Here is a 17,890-nt window from a genome sequence, read left to right as displayed (position 1 = left end):
GCGCGTAATTGGCGATTCGTTAAACGTCACGGATGTTGTCGCTGACGTGGCGAAAAAAAAGCGCACGTGGACGCAGCTGCAACTCTCTCGAAAACAGGGTGCCCTATCCTCCTGCATCGGGAGGACTCCTCCTCTCGTCGGAAGGGAACCTCTCCGACGTCCCTCGAGGCTCGTTGGAAGATATACTCTGAGTAAACACGTCGGAAGGAGATATCCTACCGGGCGTGCCTATCATTTTATCGCATCGCCGTTGCACTTTGCGCGAATCTGTTGCGCCTTGAGAGAGAAGGGGAGACAAGGGAAGACGCTTTTATTGTTTTACGGTAGAGGAAGATTCTACGAATGCAAATTTCGTTATTGTTGCTAAGCATCATCGGAAAATCTCGCGGAAAAGTTTCTAAAATTCAGAGATGATTTCTTGTAAGGATTTTTGTACGCAAATAATCTACTAAAAAGGACGAAGTGATTTCATTAATTTTATGTGTATAAATATATGTGAATAAATATATAAATAAATTCATTTATTATAAATAAATTGATTTATTTATATATTATCACGTATATTTAAATTATTTCATAGATTAGTTATAGTCTATAACGTATTCTTATGATTTCAGTTGTACTCCCGAATTATTCGCTCAATTGCTAAGTGTCATATGTGAAAAAATTAAAAATAAGAAATTAAAGAAACATTTTTAAAACTTTTAATATTTCAATTAATAATAATAGATAATACATATAAGGGAAGACACTTTTATTCTATAGTAGAGGGAAGAATCTACGAATGCAAATTTTGTTATTGTTGCTAAGCTTCATCGGAAAATCTCACGGAAAAGTTTCTAAAATTCAGAGATGATTTCTTGTAAGGATTTTTGTACGCAAATAATCTACTAAAAAGGACAAAGTGATTTCATTAATTTTATATGTATAAATATATGTGAATAAATATATAAATAAATTCATTTATTATAAATAAATTCATTTATTTATTTATCACATATATTTAAATTATTTGATAGATTAGTTATAGTCGATAACGTATTCTCATGATTTCAGTTGTACTCCCGAATTATTCGCTCAATTGCTAAGTGTCATATGTGAAAAAATTAAAAATAAGAAATTAAAGAAACATTTTTAAAACTTTTAATATTTCAATTAATAATAATAGATAATACATATAAGGGAAGACATTTTTATTGTTCTATAGTAGAGGAAAAAATCTACGAATGCAAATTTTGTTATTGTTGCTAAACTTCATCGGAAAATCTCACGGAAAAATTTCTAAAATTCAGAGATGATTTCTTGTAAGGATTTTTGTACGCAAATAATCTACTAAAAAGGACAAAGTGATTTCATTAATTTTATGTGTATAAATATATGTGAATAAATATATAAATAAATTCATTTATTTATTTATCACATATATTTAAATTATTTGATAGATTAGTTATAGTCTATAACGTATTTTCATGATTTCAGTTGTACTCCCGAATTATTCGCTCAATTGCTAAGTGTCATATGTGAAAAAATTAAAAATAAGAAATTAAAGAAACATTTTTAAAACTTTTAATATTTCAATTAATAATAATAGATAATACATACAAGGGAAAACACTTTTATTGTTCTACAGTAGAGGGAAGAATCTACGAATGCAAATTTCGTTATTGTTGCTAAGCTTCATCGGAAAATCTCGCGGAAAAGTTTCTAAAATTCAGAGATGATTTCTTGTAAGGATTTTTGTACGCAAATAATCTACTAAAAAGGACGAAGTGATTTCATTAATTTTATGTGTATAAATATATGTGAATAAATATATAAATAAATTCATTTATTTATTTATCCCATATATTTAAATTATTTGATAGATTAGTTATAGTCTATAACGTATTTTCATAATTTCAGTTGTACTTCCGAATTATTCGCTCAATTGCTAAGTGTCATATGTGAAAAAATTAAAAATAAGGAATTAAAGAAACATTTTTAAAACTTTTAATATTTCAATTAATAATAATAGATAATACATACAAGGGAAAACACTTTTATTGTTCTACAGTAGAGGGAAGAATCTACGAATGCAAATTTCGTTATTGTTGCTAAGCTTCATCGGAAAATCTCGCGGAAAAGTTTCTAAAATTCAGAGATGATTTCTTGTAAGGATTTTTGTACGCAAATAATCTACTAAAAAGGACGAAGTGATTTCATTAATTTTATGTGTATAAATATATGTGAATAAATATATAAATAAATTCATTTATTTATTTATCACATATATTTAAATTATTTGATAGATTAGTTATAGTCTATAACGTATTTTCATGATTTCAGTTGTACTCCCGAATTATTCGCTCAATTGCTAAGTGTCATATGTGAAAAAATTAAAAATAAATTTAATTTAATAAATTTATTAATTCCTAAATATAGAAATTAAAGAAACATTTTTAAAACTTTTAATCAATTAATAATAATTAATAATAATTAATACATTAATAATATGAAAGTATGCGTATTATAGATAGATACAAGTAGATAATAAATTTATGGTCGTTATTTTCTTATAGAAAAACATGAAAAATATATCTTTAAAAATACAATAAAAAATTGCATTTAGATAAATACACATTTAACTTATGCAAAGTGATATAGCTAGATTTTTTAGCATATAATTTAAAATATTTCTAACAATAAATTGTATATATCTATGTTTATTCTAATAAATACAATAACCCATAAATTTTTTTAAAAATTATTTTTTACTTTGTTTCCCAGAGCTAAGATATGCTCTTTTTAAAATTTTTTTTATGTGAGTGCGAGTTTGACAATATCATCAATATCTTTTCGTAACACGATACATTACATAAAAAGAGAAGAAACATATTTTATTAAATTTCTCAAGACAAAAGAAAGATAAATAAATAAACGTGATGAGAAATAATTGAAAACAGTAGCAATATCGGATGAGGTTAGAGATGCCGAAGTGATCGAGAAACTTGCGATGATAAAGGAGGAAAGATTAGCACGAGAGCCGGGTGCGTTCGGCGCAACAAGTGCATGTAGGATGCATTTAGAGTCGACCGGCGAGGAGATGGGGTGAGTCGAAAGGGGTGAAGGGAGACGAGGAGAAAGAAGCGGCGGAATTAAATGCACGAGGCGAGGGAGGGGGCACAGCAGGCGGGAGGGGGCACGAGGTCGGCACGCGCCGAGTGCAACGATTCACTCTTCGAGGAAAGAGGGAGAGAAATGGGGAGGGGCGGGGGAGGGAGAGGAGGAAAGAAAAGGGAGGAAGGAAGAGGAGAGAAATCGACCGTGATGCACCGTAAAGAGGGCGAGAGGTGTCGTGTCGTGCCCTCCCTTCCTCCTCCACTTCCTCGCGCTCTTTTTATCTCACGTGCTCACGATCGAAATTTACGGGACACGAGTCCATTCGAACGATGTTGCAGCAGTCGCAGTTGCAGGCGACGTCAACGAGCAAAGTGCATTCGGGGACTTACCCGACTGCACCGGCCGCGGCTGCAGGGGGCCCGGCTACTCCCCTTTCCTCATCCCCCTCCCCCCCCTGGTGCACGTATGTATGCATATGTACGCATATCGTACAACCTGCCGGCCTCATACGTCGCGAGGTGCAGCGCGGCCTTGTCATGCAAATGAGAAAAGTGCAGTCGAGTACGCGCGCGCGCGCACGTCCGCACCCCGTCCGATGTTATGCGGAAATGCAAGCGGCGCCGCAAGCGTGCTTTCACAATTGTACCTCTATCTAACGACCGGTACATGCTCGAATGGCTCCTTTAAAGCGCTCGGTGCAATGTTCTCTAGGGTGGACGAGTGGCGCACTTGTCACTTGTTCAAGTTGAATTATCGACACATGTGAATAAGGATTAATACACGGTAAAAAACATTTTGTATGTTTCTGTTAAAATTTTCTCGTGTAAAAATTTTTGTGTTAAATTTTTAACATAAAAGTTTTTACACGAGAAAATTTTAACAGAAATACAAAATGTTTTTATACAAATGTTACTCTTATGTTAATGTAACATATTATCGTTGCGTTATTTTGACATTTCTGCATTGAGTTAGTATCCACCGTTTCTAAGAGTTAAAACAACACAATTAATATGTAAATGCACGAATTTTTGATGAGATATGTTATATGTTAAAATTAACAGATAAATTGTGTTATTTTTCTCTCTATAACAGTTTCCATATGTTAAATCGACATATCTCTTCTGTTATTGATCATAAAAATGTAAGAATAACATTTTCTTTTAATTAAATTTAACATTATAAATATTAATTTAACATAAATTTTATTTCCAGATAAAGCTTAAGTATTATACTTTTGTGTTAATTTTTAAACATATTACTTGTGTTATTTATTTACATACTTGCCTTCTATTAAATTAACATTAAAATTAGAGTGGATAAATTGGGACATGTGAAATATGTTAAATTTAACACCAAATTTTTTACTGTGTAATTTTGATATTATTACGAGCAAAAATAATCTCTAATCTTTTGTAGCCGAAACTACGTCTTTCTCAACATTCTGCTATTAAGATTTTCGTCTCCAAATTATCTCAGGAATCTGCTATTAATGGTGATTCGTTAAGTCTGGGACATCCTGTATATATACATATGTATGTGTGTATAATTTTCTCTAACGCTGTACAGAGTGTTCCGAAATCATCGGGTATTCTTTTCTTTTTTACTAGAAAAAGAAGATCAAAATGCAAATAATTTTTTCGTTTCTTAGAAATTATTAATTTATTAAAGAGTTATCAACGATCAGAAAAGAAGAAGATTGTTTAATTAAACTTTATGATATTAAAGCAAAAATATACTATTCAATTAATTTCGGATGAAATTTATTTTAGAATAATTGTAATAATTTCGAAGTCTATTTATTTAATTATTTTTATTATTGCAAAGAAACATGATAGGAAAAAATCAATTTCAAATGGCTAGAAAATCTGCTGTTAAAAGAACATTTAACTATTTTGGGATATATTATACATAAACCATCTACGAATATTTCCCGTAAAAACAATAAAAATAAGCTAAACAGAAATGCTGTAATTCTGATAAAAATTGAGATTTAATTAATAAGAAGAGAGATAATAAAAGTGAATTCGTCCGGTGTTGACTTATAGTTTCGTCAGTATTTCCAAGCTGTCATTCGGTCAGCCACTGTCTGACGCGGTGAATGGAATGACGTGAACGCGCACGTGATAAATGCACATTGCACGTGCTTGCATTGTGGATGCGCCGCAAGGCATCGAGCGTGCCTGTTCGCGGCGAGTCTTGCGGTTTCGCGAGACAGACAATTCGTTCGACATATGCACGAATGACACGTGAAACGATTGGCACCACGTGCCGATGACATGAGGAATCGCAACGTGCGGTTGTCAATGCGCACGATGCGCATGTGTCGACAGGCCGCAAGCGCACGAATTTTGGAGAAACTGTCTCGCGTTGACGCGAGAATTTTGAGGATCGAAATGTCGAGGAGAAACGAATTATTTTCGAATTACTTTATTGAGCAAATGTCGATCCAAACTGTCCCCATAAATTATATATAAATTATATTAAATTGAATACATAATTATATTAAATAATTATTATTTTAATAATTATTATAAATTATATTAATATTTTAATAATTATATATAAATTATATTAAATTGAATACATAATTATATTAAATAATTATTATTTTAATAATTATTATAATTATTATTTTAATAATTATTATAATTATTATTTTAATAATTATTATAATTATATTAAATTTGATTTGAAATTTAATAATTTGATGATTGAAAAAAGATGCTTAATTTGACGATTTGACTTTTACTTAATTTTACCACGATTTAATCTTTCATTCCCCGATTGGATGTAATAATTGCAAGAATATTAATTTAAATACCAGAATAAAATACTAGAATTCATCCAAACGCTATAATAATTTTCTCAAGTGAGATTTAAAATTTCAATTGACACTAAAGTATAACGAGACTAAAATAATGAAGCATAACACGATCGTTCGTTACCCGATCAATTCAATATTTGCGCGATTACGCGCCATGAAAGAGGGACGGGGCACGTCTACGATATTTCCGCGATGCATATTTATCTCTTATTATAATTTCTCGAGGCAATTAAGAAATCTAACGCGGGAATAAGACGCGAATAAATAAATCCGATCGTATTCGATTAAATTTAGCGCGCGAAGGGGTTGAAGATCCGCGAGCTTAAGGCAGTCCGATCGGTTCTCACACTCGCGCGGGCTACTTACGGGCGTAAAAAGAAGAGAGAGAGAGAGAGAAGGAAAGAGAGGACCGGTGCGTATGTGTGCGTACGGCCGGAGCCAGTTAAAGTGGAATCGGGAGCATGGTGGATCCCATGGAGGGCATTGTCGAGGGTCTCGGGGCCCCGAGGAGGGTCGACGGGAGACAACCCGCGGGCTCAAACTAGTTTCCCCGCTCGTACCAGTTCGCGGGCCCTACCCCTCCCCCTCCCCCCCGCCGTCTCCCGGCCCTTTCGCGCGAGCGCGCGCGCGCGCGCGCGAATGTCGCTTTACATTTGAAACATATCGGCTTATATGGAAATGAATGTTTAGCCATGCATCGGCTCCTAAACATCGGAGGAACCGAAAAGCGTGCGAGCCTCGCCGCTGGAAGCCGCGTGGTTCCTCGGCGGTTCCTTACGCGCTCAAGACGACTCGGAAGTGATACCCGTTTCCCCTCTCCCTCCCCCCTTCCCTCTCCCGTTTCCCCTTTTTCATTATAGGGAGTATATAATAAACTGCCGCTACTTATACAGACGCGCACACACACACACACGCACACATGTACACTTTCGCATCTTCCTCTCGCGAGGAAGGCTCCATTCTCGGGCAACGATCTCTCACGGCGCCGGTGAGTAGGTAGGTAGGTATAAACATGCGATTCTTCCGAAAGCAAGCGATCGTGCAGAAGATCGTTGCGTTATCTCCGCTTTTCATATTGAGATTCGAGGCGGCCGAGATCCTCGAGACGAGACGCGATGCTCCTTTAATTTACACTCGTGCGCACATTTATAATCGTTATAGAGCCGGTGTTCCGCTCTCGGATAATCTCGAAGTCATCTAGATGCGGATGAGATTAAATGCATGTAAATGTATCTTGGATAAAAGCGCGATGTGGGGTTCCGCCTGAAATTTATCTGGGTGAAAAGTGACATTATTAAGACGTTTCATTTAGATATCGCGGAGGAATAATTTTTCAAACGGTACACACACATGCTCGCATACTTTTGTATTTATTTAATTAGATTTTTATTAAATTTGTATTTAATTATATTTATTTAAGTTTCTTTTCAAAGGTAGAATTTCCTAGAAGCTGGAGTTTTTTTAAACGTTCGTTTCACGGGCGATTTCTGTCCATGATCCATCTGTCGCGATTAATACATATATTTACTATCCTTGTAAATAGATAGATCCTGTTAAAGCAAAATAACGGATGTTTAAGAATCGGATTTTTAAAAATTTAAATATTTAAGAAACGGATATTTTTAAAAATTGAATATTTTGTATATAAATGTGACATTTAAAATCGTAAAACTATATCGATCTAAATTTTAAATTAGTTGAATATTATTTTATTAAGTTAGTAATAAATTAAACTAGTTGAACATTATTTTATTAAATTGATAATAAATTAAATTAGTTAAATATTTTATTAAATAATATTAAAATAAATAATATTAAATAAATTAAATTGGTTAAATATTTTATTAAATAATGTTCAATTAGTTTAATTTACAACAATAAATAAATTTTGAAGAAAAAAAGATAATTCGACAAAAATGGCACTTCTCTTTTTATTTAAGATAACAATATATATTTTAATAATTTAAGTTTAAAAACAAAATGAAGCAATTATTTTTATATAGATGATCACTGCATATTTCTATCCAGATAACAGGAAACATTGATCCTTACTAGAGGTACAAGTAACCTGACATATAAATGTAAGATCAAACATTGCACTCGCGTTTTAGGATCATTTTTAATCGCTCCTGTCACTTTTTGACTGACGAAAGGAAAATCATGATTATCTTTTCTGCTCGAATACCACGTCAAAAGCCTGAACCTAGTAATCCATATTAAAATCCAACGATATAATGAACATAAAAAATATTTTTAATTGCAAAGATAAATATATCCTTCGCATTCTTTCAGACAGAAGGTACAAAAGGAACAATCTCTCCCGTTCCCATTAATAAATACATGAGAAAAGGTGTAACGTTCCCCCCCATGACAGAGCTAGATACACACATTATCCATTACATTCGGCTATTCATCATCCGCTCTTGGTTTCCTTTCTTTAATTGGCATTATCTTCGGTCGAGTATATTGAATCTGGCCGAATCCTCGCCTCATGCGACGGCACGTTTCCGAGGCATCGATAAGACCGCTTTAAGCCGGACGGGGAGGGGGAGGGGGAGGGGGAGGAGGCTGGCGGCGCGCAAGGGATGAAGAGGATCGAGAGAGAAACGGAAAGAGCGAGGAGAGAATGGTGAAATAACAGATTGCAGTTGTGGCACGAGCGAGAGAGCGCAGCCTGCGGAGGCAGGTGCCACACTTTTTTTTTTTTTTTTTCTTATTCCCGAATCGCCCGCCGTCTCGGGAAAGAGGCTGCTGCAGAGGCTCCCAAACTTGGCCGAAGCAAAAACGTGTCGCGCCTCTCGAGTATTTGGGTTAATATTCCTTCCGGTGTCTTTATTTATTTATCGAGAGGAAAGGAGGGGTTTCTTTGCAGCGTTATTTTGCAGATTTTCTCGAGAAATTTTTACGAGTGTCGTTCTACTCTTGTGCGAAGAAAAAGTATAAGCGGAGAAGATTTTTCTTTATTTAGACAGTTTAATAAAGTTGCTTCTCGATAATTTAGGGGAAATGAATTATACAGAGTTTAATCGGATTGAAAAAAAAAATAATATTACGGATTTTTGCGCTCACAACAGTTATATCCAAGTTTTTTAAATAAAATCTAGATATATAGTGCTCTAATTTCATATTTATAAATTAATTATAAATATGTTTATATATAAATTATATATTAAATATAATAAATATAATATTGTATATTAAATTATATATTAAATATAATAAATTTTATTAGACGTTTTCAATTATATTATTGACATATTATATACTATATATTATAAATTTTATAAAATATATAAAAATGATACAAATTATCCTACAAGATATTCAATAGGAAAGAACGCAAACGGATTATGATGATAATTATTGACGTAACAAGCAATTTATCTCATAAGGTATGAAAACTCGTCATTCATAACACATGAAAATGCTAACTGTTTTATAATAATGGACGATATGATATCACTATTCGACGTTATCAGCCCGACGCACGTGAAACTCTGCTGCTATTTACAATAGAAGATACGTACCATCGATCCGTGTATACGTGAGCATGTAAAGAGAGAACAAGTGAAATGTATATAAATATAGCTTCAATTTATATATATTTTTCTATAATATTTATATAATATTTATATATTTTTCTTTTTTTCTCATGCATAATATAATAACACGAGCACACAATGCTAGGAAGAGCTGACGCACACACACGGATTTTAATCGTTTGATTAAAAAATTATCAACTTCGAGGATTTATAATCTTCAACATTTGATGACGAAAGATCTTTAAACTCTATTTTCATAGTAAATTAGATATTAATTACATAGAATTTTTTCTATTTTACTGAAAGGTATAAATTCCTATATAAATATAGTGATTTTGACAATTAAAATACACTTTGCCATTTAATATCTTCTAATATTTATTTCTTAAATTTTTTTTTTTTTTTTTTTTTTTTTTTTTTTTTTTTTTTTTTTTTTTTTTTTTTTTTTTTTAATTTGATATCTTTCGATAAATATTAAATCTAAAAAAAATTACATTCGGTAATCCAATCTTTTCTCTCTCCTCGCCATTCTTATAATTTATATAAAAAAAAAAAAATTAAATATTTTAAAAAAAGCTTTCTCTTTTTCCCCTTGTCGATCGATCAATTTCGATAAAATAAAAGTTAAAACAAACATAATTCTACTCTTTCTCCTCGCATCCCTCTCTCTCTCTTTCTATCTTCGAGAAAATTTCGAATAAAAGAAACAAATCTACGAGAGCGGGTCTCCCGATCGGACTCGAGCGAAGATGACGCACGCGGCGCGGAATGAGTTCCACTGCGGGCGATTTAATCCACGGGGATTTTTGCCAGGGCACGTTCGCTCACGCTCGAGAGTCGAAACTCTCTCGCATTTATTCGCGTGCGGCCAATTATGCACCTTGTTACGCGCGGTATTACGCGCGCCTGCCCGAATCTCTCCTGCGATCGGGCCGATGCGACGAGGCCCCGGGGTTAACGAACCTTTTGAAGTTTCGTGCGCGCAAAAGGAAGAAAAAAAAGCAAGAGAGAGATAAATGAAATTAAATCAAATGCGAGAGCATGCATATTAGCGAGGATCGCAACGAGATCGAGTATTATTCCGAAATAAAATCGCGCGAAATTTACGGCCATCAGTTAAGCGGCCGACGATTTAGCGACTTTATTAATTCGACCGAGTGCGAGCGACGATACGTATCACACGCGTCAAAACGCACGCGATCCAAATTTTTCGTTGCCACACGCAAATTCGTGCCATCAGCGGATTTTTAAAGGAGAGAGAGAGAGAGACGAGCGAACAAGAGGCATTGATGAAATAAAATAAAATAGCGGTAATCTACCATAATAATTTTCATTCGCGAATTTATAAAGGAATAGACAAGAAATTTTCCTCTCATGATATTTATAGAAATATATGATTAACCTATTTTTTGAATTTTTTAAAATGGAGTTAACCTGTGAACGGCTCATTATTATATCGATCACGATCTTAATTTTAATTTTAATTTAATTCCAATTTAATCGCCAGAATAATTGTATGCGGCGTGATTATTATTTTCTATATTTTTTCTACAAAAAAAATTGTGGAAATATCCTGAAAAATCAGATCTTGTGTCTTTTGTATTCAAATTTATTATAATATCATTCAAAAGCCATACTTTCTCCTTTTTCTCCGCATGCTTTTTTAAGAAAGAAATTTTTGTGACTTACCGTTTCTTCGCTGAACTGGCTACGGACGGTTCTACGACGAGCGAGGATCCGAGATAGGTATATCCTGCAACGAAAAAAAACCAAGGATCAAGTTTTTAGACGCGCCTTTAAAGTGGTGCGGGAAATTCGAGTAACAAACACAACACGGTGACCGATAAATAGAGCGATTATACCAATCTCGCGGACCGGACCCTTGTTACATTGTAACATCGTGTGTACCTTTTCGCCTATTCATGCACTAGGAGCCAAACCGAGCAAGGTTAACGGTTTAGTTTCTTTGTAATGCTATGAATAGAATGGCACGAAATAATTCCTCATGCACAGCGAATATTAATAATAATATCTGTGATTCTATTCTTCTTATTGTATGCAAAGATTACGAATAATCATGTTTCGAATTCATTTCTTCTTCGCAAACACTTGTCAACTTGTCAATAACTATCTTAATAATATTAATATTATTTTTTATTATAATATTAATTTTTATTAATATTAATTCTAATATTATTTTAATAATATTAATTATAATGTTATTTTAATAATATTAATTTTAATATTATTTTAATAATATTAATTATAATATTATTTTAATAATATTAATTATAATGTTATTTTAATAATATTAATTCTAATATTATTTTAATAATATTAATTCTAATATTATTTTAATAATATTAATTATAATATTATTTTTATTCTCTCTAAGATTATTCAGAAAACAATGTTTTTTTCTGAACCTTGTTATCTAATAATCCTGTTTTAATTTAAATTTATAACGATCGGATTTTCAATTTCCATGCAACGCTGCTTCATTATATCGCAATGAAGATATGTCCCATCTTGTTTTCAATTCTCCAACTTTTTTGTCGCGCATGAAGGTTCCGGGAGATGGGGACCGCGGAAAAAAATATTTTCGCCGCAATTTTCTCATGCGTGTCTCGAGTCGAACGGCAGAGAATTGGATCATTGGGTCAGCGTACAACCTGTTTGAGCGGCGACCTCTGACCCCCGGGGGAGACGAAAGACGGAGGACGAGAAGGCTTTTCCCATGGAAAAGCACGCTGGCCGGACACCGCACCGGTTCCGCGCCGGCCGCTTCCGGGTTCCGGTATCGCACGTGTGCGATACCTAACGGCGCAAAAATCGCCGGAGAATCGAGCCGACCGAAAAGCTATATCGCCGGCTACGACCTCACTCATATTCTAATCAGGATCAAAAGGTTATGTGAACCGTCGGACATTTTGGACGCTCGCGACAAAGATGGATACGGGGAAGAGATAGTTGGCAGAGAAATAGAGGCAGAAAGAGAGAGAGAGAGAGAGAGGGGGGGGGAGAGAGCGCACACGTATTTCCTTTCGTTTCTTACGTTGCCAGGTGTCGTTTACCGGTCAAGCCCATCTAATTTCTCATGACCGGTTCTTGGCCGCGCGAATCGCGAGCAGAATAGAATTCGCGAATCATTCTCGCGCATTCGAGCGGCCGTTCGACTTGGTAAGCGCTCGTTAAGTGGGATCCCTTGAGGAACGTCAGGCATGTTGGACCTCTTGCGATTTCAATTGTCTCGTCAAAATCGAGCCGATCGTTTCCCCCCCGTCCCTCTTGGCATTCACATCCTCGTAGCATCGATTAATTGTATAATTGCATCGTTAATTATCCATAATTATAATTCCCCTTTTTCGAATACGATTTGTTTATAAGCAATTAATTAATCCTTATTCTTTGTATAATTCCCCTTTTTCGAATACGATTTGTTTATAAGCAATTAATTAATCCTTATTTTTCGTATAATTCCCCTTTTCCGAATACGATTCGTTTAGAAGCAATTAATTAATCCTTATTCTTCGAATTCTTTTTTAATTCTATCGATGTGCTGGTAGCGATGTATCTGAGAAATTCGCTTTTCATACATTTGCAAAAATATCTTGAGGCAAATTATTTTGCAAATTTATCACTCTAGGCTTATTTAAAAGGATCAAAGAAGGCGTGTGAATTTTTTCAGATTTTTTAAATATTTTTACTCCAACAAAAGTCGAAATTAATCCTTTTGTGCACTTTGAAAGTGTCAAAAGTAGCAGTAGATATACAAAGATATTTTTAAAATTACAAGTACTTGACATTAGATTTTTTATTAGATTGTATCTAATAAAATGTATTTTTTAATCACAAACTAACGAATTCCGATTTACGCAAGTAAATAGATGAGCTGTCCCAATTTTAAACGCGTCCCTTTCGAAATGAAATTTTACTAGTTGTAAATGAAGATTAGATTTTTTTGCGGCACAAGAGCGTGGATCGAGTGGAACTAGAGTTTATTAGCTGCTGCGCTCAATACACATCCACATCCACATGTGCGCAATAAAATATGTATACGTACAACGCGGCTGGACGAGCTGGCTTGGGAATGCGAATGAATCAAAAGTACGAATATGAAATGGAACAAGGAGAATGAAGTAGCAGAAAAATGGCGCGTTCGCGTGTCCCTCTCCCTCTCGTCAGCGTGAGAGATAAAGAGAGATGGATGGGAGGAAAAAGAGAGGAGTAGCATCTAAATAGCTACTTAGTATGTTTCGCGTCAGGTCTCTCCCCTCGTCAGATTTGACCAGCAGTAATAATATTCGTAAGTGTACCTATCTAGAGACGAGTGTGCTCGAGAGACCGCGTAGCCAACAGGTTTCATGCGAAAGCCAATTCGGAGGTAGGCGAGAGAAAAAGAAAGAGAGAGAGAGAGAGAGAGCCAGGATACCAGGATCTCCTGACGAGGCTTTAATTCGATTCTTATGCCGCGTTAAATACGCCGCGTATTTTACGCCCGATTTCACGTGCCGTGAAGATGGGACGAGATTGCACTGGCGGGGTTAACTTTGTCATCATAAAAGCTGGCCAACGCGGGGCTTGACGATCCTACAAAGTGATCGGCGACAATAATAACAACACTAATTACAATAATAATGGAGAGGATAATAAAATGGGATAATAAAATGGGAATTTTTATTTCTACTTTTGACGGGGAAGAAATAAAATATCGGTGACGCACCTCAATCACAATTGATAGAGCATTCATAGGTTTTATAGAGTTGTCGATATTCAAATCTCTAAATTAAAAATGTTGCAATGTTAAATGCGATAATAATATAATTATATTCCTCGCTTCCTGTGTTACTTTTCACGTAAAAATATTTACTAGAATGAAATATATTATTAAATATGTGAAATTATTATTAAAGAAATTTATTAAAATTTATTAGTATAGCTCTTGTTAAGTTTTTCTAGAGGCATTTTCAAAATAAAATGATAAATAACGTATCAACTCAATATATTGATTATTCTCTTCGTGACAGTTACCAAGAGATTTTACCTGATCAAAATTTCTGGACAGGTAGTAAATATTTTTTTACATATTTCGTGTGTAAATTTATTTCTTCGAATGTTTCGATTCGAGGAACTTACGATGCGTATTTCAATATCCGAGTGAATGAATTAAGCGTACGAAGGACTTTTTTTTAACAATCTTCGCGAACTTCCGGGAAAACTCCGGCGCTCCTCGTTTCGGGCAACGGGACACCCGTTATACGCTTAAAATATACCGGCATCTTGTATGGGGCGCGTTGCGAAGAAATGCAGAAACAGCAGTTGCTATGCTAGATGGTACTACTCCCTCCAAAATACACGCGTACATAAACACACACGCACATGTATACATTCTCTCTTTCTCCCTCTCTTTTCCCGCGCGCGTGTTAATAGAGTAGGCGCAAGAGAGTAGAAGAGAGAAGGAGGGAGAAAAAGCGAGGAAAAAGCGAGATGAAGAAAGAGAGTATCAGCTGAAGAGACTAAGATAGGAATGAGAAACACTATGAGCATAGAGAAGGGGCGAGTGACGAAGGCAGAGTGTATTTGGAAAAGGGCAGAGAGAGAAAAAAAAGACAGAGAGAGAGAGAGAGAGAAGCGGGGGAAGGATACTGAGAGACGAGGAGGGAGTGAAAACGAGATCGCGAAGGCAGCGAGCGAGCACGGGGGATACGAGAAGATGATGACGAGTGAAAGAAGGAGCGAAGGGAGGGCGAGGGGGAAAGCGAGAAGGGGGGCGCGGGGGCCCCCGTAGAGCTCGCGTGGTCCGGGGTCTGAAAGCGAGTTTCGGAGTCGAGCCTTGCGAGCCGGTGTATGTATTGTACAAATGCGGTGAGCACAAAGAGGAAGAGAGAGAAAGAGAGAAAGGGGGGGCAGGAGAGTGGTAGTAGTAGGTTAGCAGGCGCTCCACTCCCGAGGGAGAGGTTGCTAGCGGCACATCTTGACGAATGAGGAGGATGGCAAGTGCCTTTATAGTGGGTCAGCACTAGACCTGGGCACCCGGCCAGCAGCCTTCAAGGTCTCCTTAGAGTGCGCGCCCTCCCTTCACCCTCTTGCCCTATACCTCCCCTCCTCCTGCTTCTCCGCCAGCCCTTTTTTTCCCTACAACGAGCGGGGCCGCCAGGTAGGTGAGCTCGCTTCTTCTTCTTTTTCGTCCTCCTCTTGCCGGTTAGGGTTGGGTTAGATTAGAATGAACTAGCGAACTTGGGCTCTCTCTTTCTCTCTCTTTCTCTCTATGCGGATGTAGTAGAAACGCCGCGCAACCTACCTAATATATATTCATTCGTTTTCTCTTTCTTTTCCTCTTTTTTTTCAACCTTCCTTATCGCCCTCGTACCTTGCGAGCGAACGAGCCCTCTGAAGTACGGAACGAAGTTCCTGACGCTTTAGATTTTTTTACGCGTTCTACTTTGTCTTGGGAGATGCGCGAGGATTTTTCAATGCTTGTTCAAAATTTTCGAGCTTGCTAGATTTTTTTTTTTTGAAAATGCGAGATCGGCCATGTTGGATTATTTTTTTAAATAAAAAAAATGATTTATAAAAACGTGCACGTATAAAGAAAGTATTTCCGAAAAATATACGAAGTTAAATATCGAAAATCAATATTTCTCAAAATATTTAAAAAATAAGTTTCTCAATTCTTTTTTGAAAATGCAAGATCGGCCATGTTGGATTATTTTTTTAAATAAAAAATGATTTATAAAAACGTGCACGTATAAAGAAAGTTTTTGCAAAAATATACGAAGTTAAATATCGAAAATCACTATTTTTCAAAGTATTTGAAAAAAAGTTTCTCAATTTTTACCGTCACCTTTTTTTCGCGCGCGAAATCGAACCTATTTATCAAATCTGTCAATAATATGCGCGAGGCGATATTTTTCTAAAACATCGCCGGGGATGACAATGTTATGTCTACAGTCGAAAACATGGGTGTAGAATGACAAACAAGGGGGCTCGACGTAACCACGATATTAAATAACAGCTATTAAGCACCGTTTCTTATTTGTCGGTTATTTTCAGGGCAAACGATTCTTAATACTCGAGGGAGAGAGAGAGAGATTGCTCGGTCGACGGATGTGAATCCCGACTGACGGGGCATCCGATGTGCAACGTTAGCGGTTTTCTATCTTGTCTGATGGCGATACGGGGCGTGAAGCTGCTCCTGGTAGTCGCTCGTCTCTACGTGACTAACTTCCCGTTTTTCATTCATCTCACTTCCAAATTAGGACTGTTTCTTTTGATAATTTCGAAGCTTCGAAAAATATATTCTTGCAAATTCATGTAAGAAATGTTGAAAATATTGTAAATAAAAGAGAAAATTAATTAATATATACGCACAAAATTATTTAAAAAATAAATTATTAAAAAATTGTTAGAAATTATTAAAAATTATTAAAAAATTTTCAGACATTTTTTAATTTAACAACGTAATTACAACGTTTTATCAGATTTTATCATATAATTTTATAAATGTATATTTATCACGGTAATATTACCTTCGAAGCTTCGAAACTTTAAAATTTCGATCTTTAAAAATTTTAATATCGAAGCCTTCGAACTTAATCACCAACCCTATTCCAAATTGGCTTTATCTTCTTAAAAAAAAAGAAAAAAACTCCCATTGTCTCTTATTTCTCTGTTTATTCTGACAAAAAAAAAAATATATATATATATATATTTTACAACATCTCTAATGCTTATTTTATTCTATAAAGTTCCTCTCGTGCATTCTTAATTATCTCTTACATCAACATCGTAAAATATTCGAGACATAGAAAAAATTATTTAACTCGATAAAATTACAGGGGATGTCCCCTCATTAATTTTTTAAATAATTTTCGATATTAAATAGCATATTTAAATATTTTTACGATTCAATATATATTTGCTGGGCGCGAATCGGTCGTCATCGTAATAATATCGATATCGACAATGTTTAGAAAGAGGCAAAAAGGTATCTTAGGCGAAGAGAGGCGAAGAGAATCCAGAGTACATCGGCTGCCACTGGTAAGTAATGAAATATTTGGGTAGCGCTGTGCGCCTCGGGAACTAGAATGGGAATGGGAATGAGAACAGGTTCCTGTTGCGCATTCTCTCTCTCTGTTTAGGTCGATGCTGAATACCGATGCCGTGGACACGGCGGTTGGCACGGTTAGGTACATAAATTACTATTGGGTTACCGCTCGCTGCCTCCTCAGTCTCACGGAAATCCACCTTTTGCGATCCGTGACTCACACGAAGAGTCCTGAGGTCTCGAATTGATAAGAACGGCGTTGTATCGGGAAAACGCGAGAAGAACGGAAATGACGATTTACTTTCGAAGATACGATAGGAAATTTTGAAATTTTTCCTTGTTTCTAAAAATAGCCGTTAGTATGATTTTCGCTCTAAG

At 35.4% G+C, this 17,890-nt stretch overlaps 1 protein-coding gene across 3 annotated transcripts in view; it reads right to left on the bottom strand.

The window, feature by feature from the left end:
• LOC105258497 (insulin-like growth factor 2 mRNA-binding protein 1) overlaps positions 1 to 17,890 on the bottom strand; it is a 121,075-nt gene that overhangs the window by 81,876 nt on the left and 21,309 nt on the right. For all 3 annotated transcript variants that reach the window (XM_025410183.1, XM_025410184.1, XM_025410185.1), the window contains exon 2: positions 11,155 to 11,218. In XM_025410183.1, the coding sequence (XP_025265968.1) occupies positions 11,155 to 11,218 (64 nt within the window). The remainder of the gene's footprint in view (positions 1 to 11,154; positions 11,219 to 17,890) is intronic.

The sequence above is a fragment of the Camponotus floridanus genome, unplaced genomic scaffold (assembly GCF_003227725.1).
Source record: "Camponotus floridanus strain SB8 unplaced genomic scaffold, Cflo_v7.5 scaffold3, whole genome shotgun sequence".
Lineage (NCBI taxonomy): Eukaryota > Metazoa > Arthropoda > Insecta > Hymenoptera > Formicidae > Camponotus > Camponotus floridanus.
This window is presented reverse-complemented; position numbering and strand designations above follow the sequence as displayed.